Source organism: Falco cherrug, chromosome 5 (assembly GCF_023634085.1).
Source record: "Falco cherrug isolate bFalChe1 chromosome 5, bFalChe1.pri, whole genome shotgun sequence".
Lineage (NCBI taxonomy): Eukaryota > Metazoa > Chordata > Aves > Falconiformes > Falconidae > Falco > Falco cherrug.
In genome coordinates this window covers 19,611,941-19,629,176 of record NC_073701.1, presented here as the reverse complement: position 1 = coordinate 19,629,176, position 17,236 = coordinate 19,611,941, and the positions used below count along the sequence as shown (strand labels likewise).

At 38.6% G+C, this 17,236-nt stretch overlaps 1 protein-coding gene across 7 annotated transcripts in view; it reads right to left on the bottom strand.

The window, feature by feature from the left end:
• Positions 1-1,051: 1,051 nt before the first annotated feature.
• LOC102049625 (solute carrier organic anion transporter family member 1A2) overlaps positions 1,052-17,236 on the bottom strand; it is a 30,222-nt gene continuing 14,037 nt past the window's right edge. For 4 of the 7 annotated variants that reach the window (XM_027797383.2, XM_027797381.2, XM_027797380.2 and 1 more), the window contains 12 exons: positions 15,973-16,105; positions 14,975-15,081; positions 11,516-11,662; positions 11,110-11,208; positions 10,408-10,641; positions 8,083-8,247; positions 6,164-6,359; positions 5,252-5,417; positions 4,016-4,200; positions 3,389-3,453; positions 2,722-2,839; positions 1,057-1,834 (listed from right to left, as the gene is read on the bottom strand). In XM_027797383.2, the coding sequence (XP_027653184.2) occupies positions 1,675-1,834; positions 2,722-2,839; positions 3,389-3,453; positions 4,016-4,200; positions 5,252-5,417; positions 6,164-6,359; positions 8,083-8,247; positions 10,408-10,641; positions 11,110-11,208; positions 11,516-11,662; positions 14,975-15,081; positions 15,973-16,105 (1,775 nt within the window). In that variant the 3' untranslated portion in view covers positions 1,057-1,674. Of the gene's footprint in view, positions 1,835-2,721; positions 2,840-3,388; positions 3,454-4,015; positions 4,201-5,251; positions 5,418-6,163; positions 6,360-8,082; positions 8,248-10,407; positions 10,642-11,109; positions 11,209-11,515; positions 11,663-14,974; positions 15,082-15,972; positions 16,106-17,236 lie in introns of all 7 variants that reach the window. The other 3 variants (XM_027797385.2, XM_027797386.2, XM_027797388.2) reach the window with 3 other exon arrangements.

The following is a 17,236-nucleotide window of genomic DNA, read 5'->3' as shown; positions in this document are numbered from 1 at the left end:
TTACAGGCTGCGTCACGTTTGTATTTTCTTCTCTTCCCCTTCCTCACATTATACCTGTTTAGCTCTGTCATCCAATGCAAAGATACAAAGGGGCTGTGACAAATCTTTTCAAAACAGTTAATTGTAAGGTTTCTGTATTTGAAGAAACTTTAAATTCTGGAGCTGATTTACTGCTCTGTGGGAAGAAATGGATCTGCTGTCATTGATTCCAGGACAGGAAGCAATTCAAAGCACATACTCATATGGTATATGTTGAGCTTATTAACACCATAAGACACCTTAAAGTAGAACAGAATATAATTTAACTAATATAAGTACTTTGGAGCAATATCCTTCCCATTTTTTGATGGCTGTAGAAGGTCTCAGGTGCATAAAATGAAAGTAAGTCTGTGTCATATAGATTCAATGGGTAGGAAACAGTTGCAAGTAGTGGAGCATATGGTCTATCGTAAAGTTCTAGAAGCTTCCTCCATGCCTTATGCAGAAGGATGTAATAATCAGAAGGGCAGGATTTTGGGTTTTTTTCTTTTCAACAGCTGTAACAAAAGGGCTTAGTAAGTTATTGCACGGTCACCGGCAGACAGACCTAAGGGTCCTCTGCCAAATACGGGACCAAATACGAGGCAGTTTCAAATTAGATGCTAAACATGGATGCACCGAACCAAAGATATACCCCATGTGACATACATCTCAGCAGGGTTTTTTGTATGATTTTTTTCCCTGAAATATTCAGGGTCTTTTCCTGAGACGTTTAAGGCATCTCAGGACAAGGGCTCACTGTCAGTGAACCCTAAATGGATATTATATTTGTTATAGCATCACATCTGAGGGAAATAAAAATTGGACAACAACAGGAAGAGCACATGGATGACTACTATCATGTACCATTCAAAGAATAATTTGACAAGACATGAGAAGGTATAGAATTTAGCAGACAGCAATATGATGGGCAAAACTAACAAGTATCAATCTGCCATGCTTTATGTGCAAGTTATTCCCCTTTAGAGTGAATGCAACTGAAGTAACAAGTCCTGAGAATTTTTCCTTGTCGATTCTCTATGCAAACCTTAAAATATCACCATAACACAGTATTTTTAAATTTTTCTCTTTTTTTTTTATTTCTTATTGTTACCACAGCACCCAGACTATGTCATAAACCAGGTTCTCAATATATTGAACACCTACACTACGCAGAACAAACAGCTCCCACCTGAAATGACTAACATTGTAACTAAATAAGTGTATGGAAAACTCAGGCCCAAAGAAGCTACAAATCCTGTCTACAGTCAATGAGAAAGGCTCTGGCAGAAGCTGTTGGAGAATTCCAGGATCAAATCTGGAATCACTGGAGTCAGCTGCAAAACTGTCACTACCTTCAGTGAAACCAGGGCTGAAAACATACATTTCTGCTTTATAGCCCTTTGCTCAGACAACTCAAACCTGGCATTTCATAAGTTTTCTTATTTCTACTCCTTTTTCTTCTGCATCAAACACGTTTGTCCTGTACCTTCTGTTCATGAACGGATACTTTTATAATATAATTAGGATACAACTATGCATAATTTTATTAGTCTCTGTCCAAGTGTTCACTAGTTAAAGTATGAAATCTTTCACAAGGATATATCCAGAATTTATACTTCAAGGCTTTTTCATAATATGTCCTGCTTTGAAATGTTATTTCAATGCTTCTTGTTCTTTATCCTGCATTTCTACTGGTGCATTTAATAAGATTTGGCTTTCAGACTTAAGTTTCTTCTTTAAAATAAGGAGAATTAGTGCACTTGGGATATAGGACACTCCACGTAATACTGCTGGCAGGCCAAGATAGAGCCACCTGAAATAAAGAATGAGCTTCATTAAACATATGCATTTTTGAAAAAAATAGCAAAACTATTCAGCATACATTGTTTTGCAACAATTGCCCGGCCACTCTAAAGCTTGTGCCCTGATCCTTTTGGATCTCACAGAAGATGAATCAATATGAGAACAGAGAAGATGTCAGTGTCAGCGAAATGGCTATTTACATCACCCAATTTTCGGTAACTCATTTAGCTAGCAAAGTCAGCCAGCTCGTACCCTTATGGCTTTCTCCAAGGAGAAAAGAGAGAGCCCTGAAAAGGGCAGCTCAGGCCACCTGAGTAACACTTCCAGGTGTACCTGAGCTAGCCTTCTTCCAAATCAACCTTAACACAGTACTAAAAGGAATCAGCCTGAGGCCATTAGTTCAACAAGACTCTCATCAAAATTCCCACAAGTGTTCCTTGAAGGACTACAAAGGCATGAAATGTAGAATCCTGGGCCAGTTTCCAACTTGGGTAACTATATCCTCTCTATAAATGTCTCCTCTATTTTAGTTCAAGTACTATTTCAATCATTTTCTGTTCAAAGACATTGCATAGTCAGCCATTAAATATTTTTCCCACAAGGTCTTACTGCTTTAACTTTTTTTATCAGAATTCAGTGCTTTAGGGTCTGTTCTTATGAAAGGCCATTAGTGAATGTAATTAGGGCACCAGAACATTTCTGTTCAAAGGGTGTTCCAATGTCTGCGACAAAGGTTGTATTTGACAATTAAAGCCAATGCCAAAGAAAACTGTTGTGTCAAACATCTAACACAGGAGCAGCTAGTCTATTAGGAAAAGATAAAGAGTGTAAAATTCTATCTCTATGCATGTAATAACACAGTAAGAAGGAAAAATGAAAATAAAGTAGAAAATATACCTGTATGTGACAATGTCATACATCCGACATGCTCCTTCTCCACCACAAGTCATACTACCCCATTTCAAGCAAGTGGTATCTATCAAAGCTCCAAAATAAATGGGAGATGGAATTCCAGCTAAAAATAATATTAGCAACATTTTTTTGAATAGCATATTTCTTCTAATTAGCAGATACACTGTAGAACCAATGTTGTTTCTCACCTACTCCATCTGTCCTGTCCTCTTTCCGCATGAACCATATTCTGTTTCTTATGTTTCTCTCTTCTTCCTTAATCCAGCTACCCTCAATCAAATACTTTCTTTCCTGTTTAACAGTATATACTTGCTACAATATGGACTGTGATTCCTATTCAAAAGTCAACGTTTTCTCTCATCAGAGTGATTTATGTGTTCAATAAACATATAACAAGAGCGAAGGAATGTAAAGTGGCTTTCAGATGAGCAGCAGATGTAGTCAGCCTACTACCCAGTATAAATAAATGCAAACTGAAAGCTGTTCCAATTTTCCATGCCGTCTAGATCTGTACAAAACCCCAAATTCTTCCTGATCAAAGGCGCTCCAGAGAAGTAGACTCTTGTGCCATGCCCATAGCTCTGATATGATCCTTATCTAGCTCTAGATCAGACCTAACTATGCTTCTGAAGTGCGTTAGAGCTTTTCTTACCAAATACTCTTGAAGCTAGTCCATGGATACCCACTCCAAATGACTTTTCTTCAGGCTTTAGAGATCTGTATGATAATTAAATTGTACACCAATTAGTGGTGGTGACATTAATAAGAAATGTTTACCTCTGGGTTTTTTAATCAAACTCTTCACCACATTAAGTCCAAACCATTCTAATTAGAGCATTGGTTGAAAGAGTTCATTATCCTCATTAGGTGACGTTTATTGAAGTTCCTGAACTAGAACTGCCAAATCACAAAAGGAAAAGCTGTTGGCCTGGTATCATCCACTTGGACTGAGGCCAGCGCAAAGTGCAAGGTAGTTGTGTCATAATCAACATCACATTGATGTGATCAATACACACATGGGTATCACACACCTCTCGCTATCTCAGCGCACTGACTCAGTGGGCCTACATTAACTCAGGATACAGCTGATAGCCAGAAGCAACAACAGGCTATAAAGCTGACACGATACTTAACCTTAACACAGAGCAGAAATGACATAACAGCTTTCTGTGCTTCCTCCCTTCACAGGCAAACTAACACATTTTTAATTCCTGGGGGTGTTTAACCTCAGCATAAAAAAATACAGTAGGTTTCTTAAGATAAGGACATTTTACTGTACCTTATTAAGACCATGTACCCAGGCATGGCTGCTAAGGAAAAAATGAAGCTGCAGACTAATGACAATACTAAAAAATAACGAAGCATCTTGTCACAGTTTTCTTCTCCATCACACTGGCCCAGAATCGCAGAGACATTTTGAGATGAAAGCCCTGTGGCTGCAACACAGGTGCAGTTTTCAAATACCTGTCAAAAGAGTATTTTAATCACACAGATTGTCAAAATTCACGCACTTACTGTAAAACTCGCATGGTTGGCGCCTAGCCCACTCTCTCCTGCACTTGAGTATGTTACACATGTGCAGCATTGCATGGTGGCTTCTCTCCCTGTCTGCCAGGCATAGATCCAACCATCATCTGTATGTGGTGTATGTGGTTAGAAAGCAGGAGGGAGCTATGGTCCTCCTATGCAGCGGCGACTATGCTTCCTCAAGGAGGCCATGATCAAGAGAGCCCTTATATTTCCCAGCAGAGTCTGGTTATGTAGTCCATCCAGTGCCAACAGATCTGACCCTCTTTTTCATAACCTAGTGTGTGGTCTTTCATATGCCAAAAGACAAGCCAGAGATGTTTGATTGAGGCTGTGTTGCACTATTCTTGCTTCTACTGAAAACACTGAGATTATTGCCAGAATGAGGGTTCTCAAATGTCAGCCAAGGTGAGCAAGGGCATCAGTGTCTGGCCCTTACTATCATCTAATACTTTTCTAAAATATTTGTGAAGTGCAGAGGCTTTCTAAAAGCTGTATGATTTTGGGTTTTATTGAGCTCATTTTTCAATTGTTTTCAATCTGATTAGAATTTATAGTTTTTTTATGGAAAATACATTATTAATTAAGATAATAAACGTTCTATAATACCTGGTTACTTGCTTACATCTACAGGATAAAAGATTATTAATTCCATGCTATGGAATTTTACCTTGGCTGAAATATTCTTGGGCACTCAGGTTTCCAGCAGGCAATACCCTGACAATAATTTCTCACTCCATTTTGAGCATTTAAGATTCTTTCAATTATTAGAAGAAAAGGAGATTCCTTCATTATATTCTTTAATTTACACTGATGTTCATATTCAGTTTGGAATTTCTGTTGCCGCTCAATGGATTTGTCCAACACAATAATCACCCTATATATCCAACCAAATGTACATGTATGGATATTTCCCACCCTATATTGATATGGATGTTTCTCACCTACTATATTTCATAGTTACAGCACAATAAAAAGTATGCTTTACCACACTTTTTCCAGTTCCTCCTGAGGCTTTACACCCAGCAAGACAAGGTGATACATAAGTGATTCCATTGTTCCCACAAACAGGGTCCCATACTTTAAGTGGGCAATCACAATCCCTGTTGCAGCCAGCAAGCAGAGTATTTTCTGCATATGAAACTTGTTCTATTCTGAAATACATTTAGAAGATGAATAAATATTTCAGTAATGAAATACCTACAGTAACCTTTTGCAATTCTTAAGATTCTATTCTAGCTCAAGTGTTGATCCAGGACACAATCCTACATGTTCCTGCCCTGGAGTCATGCCTTTCTGTATCTTTCTATATAAATATCATCAATTCATAGATAGGTATGCATACCCTACAGCATTTTTCTCATTTATGGCATGTATGTTCTTGCTTGTTTATAAGTGTTACATACGTACCTACATGTGCCTTTTACAGACACACAACCCTTCCCGATGATTAATAGTAGGCTTCAAATCAAGAAACTGCAGATAAAATATCCTCTGATAACTCAATAGCAATCAGATTCCAGTAAATCAACATAAGATAAAGGTAGGGGATTGTCCATTTTTATTCTGAAACTGCATTCATGTATGCCTAATTCAATTGACAACTTTTTATTTTCACCTGCAGTTACATGACTTGAATGTATAATTATATTAGTAAAAGAATTAATATGGACATGCAATTGCACAAGTCTTGATGTGGATATCTTTTTAAATGCACTTTACTGTTTAAAACAGGTATAACAGAAGATAGACCTACTGTCTCATGCAAGTGAAAGGCCTTGAGAATTTAGACAATGAATCTAAAATGTTGCAAAGCTGTGGAGTCCCTGGCTGATTCTTGACAAGAAAAATCATTCCAGTGCCCTAAGACATAAGTTCTCTTGTGTTTTAAAGAACGTACCCTTCATAGGAAACTGTTAGGCCAGCAACTGGTGAAGTATCACAGACAGTCCAATAGGCAGCAAAGTAGAGAAGGTATTCCAGTAAAGATACCCAAAATGCTATGTTCGCAGCCTGATAGATATTTATCTTGAATTTCTTCATGAATAAGCCTCCAAAAAAATACCCGACGCATATAACTGGTAAGTTGTAAACACCTATTTAAACAAGTGAAACTTCCATGTTAAAATAAAGGAGACCGTCAAAGCTACTTATAAAGGAAGACTGTGCTTAGTGAAGACATAGACTGTCTGTGTATACCGAATAATTAAAGTACAGTCAGAAATAGGTCTCTACTGGTTCCCTTGCATACCCAAAACATCTGCCAAAGTCAACAGCAGTTGGGAACTGCTTGGAGAGTGAGCTAGAGGGTAGGACTGAAATACTGAAATGACTGATTGGAAAATTGCAATCTGGAGCTGCAGTCTAGTTCCAAGACAAAAAAAAAAAAAAAATAGGCAGGTTTTCAATACAGCCTCCCTAGCTGAGAGGAACTCAACAGGAAGATAGGCTAGGTGGAACACATCTTGGTGCACCCTGGCCATCACAGAAAGGAGGAACAGACTTTCAGTTTTGATATGGGATTACTGAACATGTTCTCATGTCTCATGCTTTTGCTGTTTGGTACTTTAATGAAGCAAAGATTGACTGAAAGACATTTAGGAAGATGTGTGTTTTATACAACCATCACATGGCGTGGTTGGCTTTGCTTACAGCAATGTTGGTTCTCTAACAGTACTTGACTTGGGGTCATGGGTGGGCATGGATAATGTGGGGAAAAGGAAGGCTATCAAACCTGAATTTGGATCCTCTCAATGTAGCACGTATTTCAGTATAGAAAACTGCACTGCTAGGCTGTTTTTCAGACAATGTCAACACAACCCAGATAAGATGTATGATATTTATGAGTCTTTGGATACACAGCTTCAAAATGCTGGAAACAGAAGGCAATACTAATACTCATCAGGTCTGGCACATTCTGTGTGGCAGGTTTTAAAGAAAATTGTATAGTACTGTGAAAGATGAGCACTGAGTTAAGGAAGAGAACTATGGCTAGATATATTTGAAAAGGATTCTTCTATAATGATTAAATAAATTCTAGTCTAATTGAGTCACTGCAGTTAAACAAGGGAACGCTGAGAATTTAAGACATGTTAAAAACAGAATCATAGAAAAGCTCATACAGTTTCAGGATATTTGCTTTGTGCTACAACTACTCGCTGTTACCATTTCCCAATGCATGAACACCTCGTCCTCACTCTTAAAAAAACACAAGCTAATAACGAAGAGACAAAAAAAGACAGCTCTTTGGTCAGTGCTTTCCTCCCATGGCGTTCTGCATATGGAAGAGGATCTGAGGCTTTCAGAAAGCCCAAGACCAATACCTGAGTAGTGGAGATGATGGAAAGTGTTGAAAATCGCTGGCAGTTTTAGCTGTGCATAGTTCAACTCAACTATGTCTTCAGATTGCTAGTGACATCATTTTCATGAACATGAAATCTACATTCTGCTTTATAGTATACATTTTAATCAAGATAATATAAACACTGGGCCCACACTCTCTTGATGGAAATTAGCACAACCTATTTGAGGTCAGTGGTGCAAATTTCATACTGGCTGAACTTTCTGGGCCAATTCAAAACATAAGAATTAGATTATAAAATACTGCACAGAAAATTAGGAGACGCTTAGCAGGAAATGCATGATTATCTAGAAATGCTCTGTAGTGTGGAATCTCTCATTGATAAGAGCATTTGACCGTAGTATGTATATGTATACATATACACATGAACATATTTATATATATTATAAAAAAAAGAGAGGGAATTTGCATAGATGTCACTAGTTGGTAGAACAGAGCAAAGTAAAATGCAAACATACCAATTAAAAAGATGGCATCTGATGCAGATTTTCCAAACTGCTGTTCCAGATATTTGGGCATGAAAGATATCATGCCATTGAAGGCACTGAACTGTAACACAGTTATGCATATAAACAACATATAAACTGGGTTGCAAAACAGAGCCTTGAGGAAGGGGATGAAATCTGGAATGAAATAATGTAATGAGTTAGTGTGGTGCTTTATGAAAAGAATCACCCGTTACTCAGTGTGGCTGAAGGGGGAAGAGGGTAACACAAATGGTCCTTAACTGGACCAGGCTGATTCTTGTGCTTTGCCGGACACGAAAGGCCAATGACTTGCTTAGCCCAGGCTACCCCACCGTGTCTCTTCCACACAAAGATAACCTCACACACACACACACATACACCCCAATGCATGCTGCTGCTTATAAAACAAAAATCACAGTAATAACCTTATTGTAAAAGTTTCCTGAAACTTTTTAGGTGTATAATTACTGAACTTTACACCTACAGATTTGCAGCAGCAGCTATTCCTGTATCTTTCCTACTCCTTTTTCTCTCATCCCATGTCAGCAGAGCATTCACCAAAATCCCTTTCCTGCATCTGGCATGTACGAGGGGGCAGGGGTGTAAACACACCAGATGGCTGTGACAACCTGCTCACAGAAACTTGATCATGGATTTTAGTTATTGCTACTATCAGTGATGGGGCAGAAGAGGCCTGAAGATGGATGTGACCACAGTTATTCCTACTGTAATCTCGAAGTCTGGATTCACCAGTCTTCAGCCAATTAAATGTCTCAGTAATTGACACAGGTCTTTGTGTCATGCCCATTAAGTCAGGATCTGAACCATAAAAAACCCCACAGTTCCTCTTTGTCTAACATTCACTATTAATTAATGTGCTGAGCTATTGTCAAGAAACTCTGCAGAAAAACATAAGCATCTGTAAAACAATGACCATGCTTCACTAAAGTGGTCACCACTTAGGACAGTTACATATCTCTCAGAGGTAGGCAAGTATCTTACTAGAAAAGGATCTGTATGCAAGTCTTGCAAAACTGAGTCAAATATCTGAAACACTATAAATAGGCTGTATTATTTTAATATATATCATATATATTTATATATATGTCAGTTTATAATCAGAGCTTTCTGAGGAAGGATTTCTTTTGACTATAAATACTTCAATTTTTAACTTGAAATCCTTGGCAATTAAAAAGCTGTCTGAGCACGTCCTGGTCAATAGGCTCTAAGTGTCCCTGCTTGAGCAAGGGGTTGGACCAGGTGACCTTCAGAGGTCCATTCCAACCTCAACCATTCTGTGAAATGAGAAGACTGTTAGTTCAGGATATTCAGGGACAGTGGACATTCACACCAACACAAGGAGGGGATGATGAAGAAAACGTAAGCTCTGAAGAGCCTCTGGAGTACTAGGACCCACAGCCCGAGCTAGAAACCTTTCCTCACCAGACCAGTACTTTATTCATGGATTCATTTAAGGCTACATGACAGCAGAGAAAGATGCCATGTTTATCAATGTTGCAACATCAGCTGGGATCTGAGTAATCGCTCTCAGTATAGTGAATTTGCAGGACTCATCTTGAAACACCACGGAAAGCTAGCTGGCACTTGGCATTTTCTGAAAATGAAGGTCCTGTCAAGGGGCCCTGAACTGGGTATACAGAATCATGAGACTACTCTGAAGATCATAGCCTTTGACATATTTTATTCACTTACTTTTCCAACTAGCAAAAAAAAATGGGGGAAAAAAATAGCTTCCTAAAGATATATAGATCTGAAAGACCACAGATGTGAAAGTTGCCAATGGTAACATGAATAAATGTAGGTCAAATAGATCCTTGTTCAACAGCCATGAAATGTTTATGAGACACTTAAGCGCCTGTCAATTCCCATTCATGGCTTTAAGTTGGACTTCAGAAATGCACAAGACTTATGCTGGTTTTCTGTTTTCTTCACAATGAATGTGGACTACAAGCAACTAATATCTGCAACTTGTCCACAGCACACCGACTGTAATATTCTTAACCAGATTTCAGTGTATTAATCCCCTATGTGGAAGAAAAGATCCAGATCTACATACACCTAAAATGCAGGAGTGGGGAAGAAGTGAATTCAGATCCTGGATCTATGAAATTAGCTTTCTTCCTAATTCCTAAGAAGCCATTCTAAGTCACTATGCAAATCCTCTATACTTCAGAGAGACGAAAAACAGAGTATGCATTTCATACCTTGGACCCATCTTTACTTACAAAAATACACAGACATGGTTCACATCTTAAGGACTAAAATAAGAAGGAAATAAAATACAACGTAACTTGCCTTTAGCAATTTCATACATGGTCTGTTTGGCTTCATCTTTATCATTTTCTTGCAATGGTACTACACTTTTTTTACTCTTCTCCTCAGATTCATTGCTTTCTCCTTCCTTCACAAGTGACTTGGGCAAAAACCAAAAAGGTATTCCCGCAAGAAGATTCAGTGATGCACAAACCAAAATGCCCAGCCACCATGCTCCAACCCACCGGGCATCAGTAGCTGTTATAGTTATGTCCTCTATTAGAAAAAAGAAAAAAAAATAAAGAAAAAAAAACCCACAAGAAACAACACATTCTTTGCTGTCATTTTGTGTTTTCCTAGTCATCTCTGACGTGATATATTAAAAGCATTTTAAAGATTCTTAAAATGAGACTGATGAAAGAGAATAGTCTCCAGTCTTCTATTCTAATGTTGCTAATTTTCTGACAAATTTAGGTGGTTTATATTAAATTCATTCTAGTCCTTTCCTTTGTTAAGCCAGGTGACACAATTGTTCGTCAAATAATTTTGATGCAGATTCATTTGTGTATGTATGCATTCAATATTATCGGATATTGTACACAGATTTGCCATTCTAAAAGAAAAAACCAGCAAACTCATAGAATTAAGACATCTCATATTAGCAAAGAAACATCTTTTAGTGCTGATAAATACACCATCATACCTACCAATTTATAGGTAAGATTTTATATATTTATTCATTACCTGCATCTACTGATTCCAGATCAACAAACAGTTCTGCACAGAATGATGCCAACAAGAAACCAAGGAAGGGGCCAATTACAGTTGCTGTATGTAGACATCCTAGAGTACGAAAAGGAGAAAATATACTAAATTAGAGCCTGGACACAATAATGTTCTTGGAATTGTTATATATGCTTAGGACAGCTCTACTGAACCGACATTTGCGCCTAAAAATGGCTTCATTTCAACAAGTTAATCTCTAGTTAGATTACAAATTCTACAGTATTATTATTTTGATAAGGCAATAATTTCTGTCTTCTCTCTTCCTTTACTGGACTGAAGGGAGTCATAATAGTCCTCTCTTTTGCTTTTGTTTGTGTGTACTTGTCTCCAGGGGAGAGGAGTTATCACAGCAGGGTAGATTTACCCAAGTAGAAAGGTGAATTCTCTGCTTTGGCAAAATCCTCCAAATATGAAATGCCTAAAGGCATGATGGGGGTTTCACCCATTCCTCGTACTATGTTTCCAACCATCACAAATATCCACAGCAAGGACCCAGGCTCTTTTTCACATTCTGTGAATAAAATAAGAATCCATAATTAATATTTTAATTCTAACTATTAATTAAATTCTGGAGACAAAGAATTGACCAAAAGCTTAAACTTTAGTGGATATGTCTGTCCTGTAAAACAGGGAAATAAGTAGCTGTGATACTTGAAAGGCTCCAGCACCAGAAGCTGTTGCACTTGCTGGACTAGGTTTAAATCCCTCCCCTCTCCATGCCATACCTTATCTAACCACCTGGCAGTCCAACCACTGCATAAGCTAGGCCCTTCCCTTTACTCATCTCCCCACCAAAACTGCCATTTTCATGTCAGTGAAGAGAAGACAGTCCCTGAACAACAGTGATGAAGTGATGAAAAACCATGCCTGACTAACCTGATCACCTTCTACAACAAAGTAATACTTTCTGTTGACATAGGGAGGGCAGTGGGTGTTTTTCACATGGACTTCAGCAAAGCATTTGCCACTGTTTCCCATAGCCTCCTCCTAGACAAATTGGCAAGACTGGATGGACAGTCTGAGAGGTGGCTGGGGAACTGGCTCACAGGCCACACTCAGAGGGTGGTGATCAGTGACTTTCAGTCAGGCTGGCAGCCTGTCACAAGTGAGGTACCCCAGGGACCGATACTGGTCCCCACACTATTAAACATCTTCGTAAATTATCTGGATGATGCAATGGAAAGCACTCTCACCAAGTTTGCTGGTGACACCAAACTGGATAGTGAGCTGGACACATTAGGAGGGAGAGCCATCCTACAGAGAGACCTGGGCAGGCTAGCAAGAACAGCATGACCATCTCTGTGAAATTCAGGAGTCTTTTGCAATGTTTTGGGTAGTTGTTGCATAAAGCCCATACATTGTCATTTGATTACAAGAACATTGCCATTTGGTTATAAGAGCATTGTCTGAAACAAACCAGACAACTCCCTGATTTCACAGGTGCCACCATTTGCTTAAAAGAAAGCCATGCCAGTGCGGAAGATGTGGTGGTGTTCTACCTTTGCATGGAATGAGATTTCTGAGCTTTTCAGCTTCTTTGCCTTGATTCAGACTGCTAACTTTTGATTCACTATTGTTCATAAGCCCCCAGAAAAGCACATGGAGAGTAAATTCATCTGTGTCTAAATCACTGGCTGTATGCCAGTAACTTCAATTGGCACTCTACACAACAGTCCTCACCACCTGGAAACCCCAGCTTAGACCCTTACCTCAGAGCTCTGTTCTAGCACTACAGATTTTTGCCTTGCATGTCAATGACCTCCCTATCCAGAGATTTCATCTGTCCTGATGCTACCTGTTCAGGTATTCAATTTCAGATTTGGGACAGCTTGAGTACAATGCAAATTCTGATTTGGAAAGTAACATACAAATTCTACCATATTTGGTGCATGTCACCAAATGTTACAGAAAGGTTTTGTACCTCCATCACACCTCTTCAACTCAGAAGGTCAGTGCTTCCCTGAGAAGGCACCCACTGGCACATAGCCTGCAATTTGCCTGTCTGGGCAGGGCTCGGAGGAACTATCTGACTCACTGAGCTTTATACAAATCTTGATCAAAATCAAGATCCAGAACGATATATATGGCCAGTCTCCAGAATCTACCTGGGGATCCCGCTCTCATTTTATTCACATCTGTCCTCCTACGTAACTCAGCAGAATACTGTGCTGCAGCACAATCATGTTGGTCCCACATCAGGACAGGTGTATCAGGCACTATATGACCTTTAGTACTTTCTTTCCCTCCCTGAACTTGAATTTCTTCGTCTCATACAGTCTGCTTCAGGTTCCACTGTTCTCCGTGGTCCACTTTGTCATGCTGAGACTTCTCAGTGCCAATTCGTTAACAAGTGAAAACTGGCTTTGTTAGCAGGACCTGATGACTTTCTGAATGAAAGTATTACTGTCCAGAGATCAAGCCTGGGTTTCCTATATCAATGTCAGACTGCTGTCAGCAAACATGGGCAAAGCAATCCACATGCAGATGTGGTCAAATTTAAACCAGTTTTTGCATCATACAGGGGTTGGACTCATATGTATGAACATCACAGTTTTGCTTGTCCATAAACTAATAGGGAAATTATCACCTTACCCAAGTATTGCCATAGGCTTGAGGACCTATGGGTTCTAATGTGTATATTGAATGGCTGTATAATTTACAAGAAAATGCTCTACCTATCTATACCTTAGTTTGTGCATTTATAAAATAAAGAAAAACACTATCTGAAATCTTCAAATGAAAGATTAAGACCAAGTGCTATCAAATATAAACTTTTCTCAACTTTTCTTTGTGAGGATGGAAAAATTAATGCCTTAAGTGACATGCAGTCTTGGAAAGCTCGGAAGACACATCCATTACTAAACGGAGACAGAAAACTACAGCACAACATCACATGTTCATACAGTATTACAGCAGTGTGATTCACCTTTATCTAGCACACAATGATGGAACAACCATCACAAAAGACAGCTAACTGTGGGGTTCATCTCACCTAACTTTTGCCATCTACCAATCATCTAAGGTTCCAACAGTCAGTAGGCACATCCAGGAGGTAATCTGACCCACCCTAAAGTAAAGACCCTGAATGTCCTTACAGCAAGTGACACACTCTGCAAGAGCTCAGTAGTCTCTTTTGACAACTATCAAGGGAACCTAAAGAGATAATTCAGACTAAATGCTTCCCTTTAAGGTAGCTAAAGACTCAAGACATTAATCCCATCCACAGCATGAGAATTTTGTATGTGATCATTTAACAGTTGCTTCTGAGCCTTTTGACTCCATAATAGTTACTTTATAAGCCTGTTGCCAGTGCACATAGATCTTTCAGTCTGCCAGGTAAGTTTTAGCCTAGTTTAAACTATTTTCTCTTTTCTCTAAATGAAAATGGATCTATGTTTTTGCTTTACCTCTATTTCTTATGTGGTACAATGAAAAAGCATCCTGATCCCATTTACTCGTTGTCCAACTATGTTTCCTACCTCCTCGCAGTATCATAGTATTTCAAGTCAAAAAGAGGAACATTTGTGAGAACCACCTGGTGTTTTATTTCCCCAAAGTGGACTGGCAGTGTTGTTAATCAAGGTGTTGGGATCTGTGAAAACTGCATGAAAAAAAAGTTACAGCTCTGGAGTCACAGACTAAAGAAGCAAGAAGGCTAGGAAATTTCCTGACTTCTAGGGTTTTTTTTTTCCTGACTTCTAGTTTTTATGCCTGCAAAAGGTACTGATCAAAAGCAGGATCCTGAAATAAAAATAAAAACCTATTTACTTAAACACTATAAAAACTGAGGAAGAAGTATTAATAGACATAGGAAGAGTCATACCTGTTGATGGTTCCTCTGTAGGTAAAGAGATCAAGCTTTGATTAACAAGGCACAGAGGCACAACTGAAAAATTCTCCCATTGTGAAATACTGCTCTCAATATGATACCTGTTTGAATCAAAGGAAATCACGTGTATGTTAAGAAGAAATACATCAGAACCGCCTCATAAATCTGTACTTCAGTAATGAAGCTACCTATAAGAAGAGTGTGTAGCTATAGGAAGAAGGAAACCTGCATCAAAAGTTAACTGAGCCTTAGTAACAAACCAGGCTAGGGACAAAGGAACTCTAGCAGGGCATCAGCCCAGTGTTTTATCCAGTCTGTTATCCAGCCTCTAACATAAACTTGTAACATGCTTCAGGAGGAGCTGATGAAAAATTCTAATGAAATTCCTTGTATCATCTTCTCTCCTACTCTTCTTATATTCTAATATAATTTACACCCTAAGCAGAGGGTGCCACCAAGGCTGTCAGAGCCATACCACATTGGACATAACAAGATTAGAGGATCTTCCTTTCTCAAAAGATTATTATTTTTTTAAACCAAGAAAAAATACTGAAAAAGTTGTTAAAGAACCATTATGACCTGTAAAGGCCTTGCAACACAGCAGGCAGGTATGATCTGTCATGCAGGCTCCAGACCAAAGACATCTTTAAAAATAACCTTGTTTTGCCCATCCAGGTAGATAAGAGCTAGCAGTGTAATGTGACAGTATCACAGGCCACTGTTTCTTCAGAGAGTTCACACCAGAGGTAGCACAAGGATGAAGGCAAGGTCAAGGGAAGGTGCCCAGCAGAGGGGTGACTCTCCTCAGGAAGCGATGACTGACTTTTGAAGCCATCTCAGGAGCAAAATGAAACAAGCTGCTCTACAATTACCATACCCTACCCACACTCAGCAACGTCTCTCTCAATAAACAATATTATTTCAGTGGGAGAAGTTGTGGATTAAGGCAAGTAAGGATCACAGAAGCTGCTTGAGCTAAACAAAATACTCACCTTCCAAAGAGGAAATGAGGAAGTGATATCAAAAGACACCCAAATGACAGAACTGTGCAGCCCAACGCAATTATTCTGGGTCTGTGAAGCTTTGCTCCGAAGTAGCTCACAAATCCTATCAGCAGCAAGTTGCCTGCAAAAAGAACCTGGTTCATATTTACAAACCAAGGCATCCTTATACCTTTTCAAGTACAACACAAATTTTAGTATACCTTGTTAGCTCAACGTCTGTTGCTTCTCTTGTCTTGTACAAACTGTAACTAGACAGGGAACTGCCTAAACGATATGGTAATTCCTTGCTGTCAGCTTTTTGCAAAAGAGTTACACAACATGGAAAGAGCATGAGAATAGAAGGCAGAATAGAAAAGAGATCGCGGTGAGAGAGATTTTTGACTGCACCTATCTAGAGAAGAAAAAGAAACTACTTTACACAGAGACCAGGCCTAGAGGCTGCAGAATAATAGCTGGTTTAGGAAGTTATTCTCCTAGGATACTCTAGTTCGCAACATGTAGGAAAACAGAGAAATATATATCCAAGTGGTTTTATACTGAAAATAATTAACTAAAGATGACATACAGAGAGAAAAGGAATAATAACATATTATTAATTTCAGTAATAGTTTCAAAGGAGAAAAAAAATACAGAGTTTAGTACCTAGGACCATTTAAAAACATAAATGAGCTAAAAATCTCCATTGTCCTCAACTTCCAGTTCAGAATCAGCTGATTTTCTCTAATCTTCATTTATTACTATGCAAATAAGAAAAGAGCCAGGCTTCCTGTCATGAATCAGGCCCTATAATAACATCAGTTTAGAAATTGTACACCTACTAATTTTTTGATCTTTTGCATCAAAAGAACAAAACCATGCCTCTTAGTGATGAGCAGCATGCTCTGAAAGAACATAACATCTGGGGTTTTGTGTATGATTGCTAGAAAGACTGTATTGAACCTGTGGTTTGAATGACACTTAAAGATGTATACTTACATCATTAGGACTTACATGGTCCTCATAAATTATGTCTGCCACATATGCTGGCTCTTCATCATTTCAAGTATTATTTTGATTATTCATAGTTATTTTACATCCTTGGAGATAAGAATGCCACAACTTGTTATAGAGTTATAGAGTCCATATGAGAGGATAATTTATTTCAAATAATAAGCCTTTTACATACCACTCCACCAGTCTTGGCCATTTCATATTGCTTAAAGTCTCCTCCTTATCAAAGCAAAAATATATTCTGGGTATTCCTCCTGTAGCA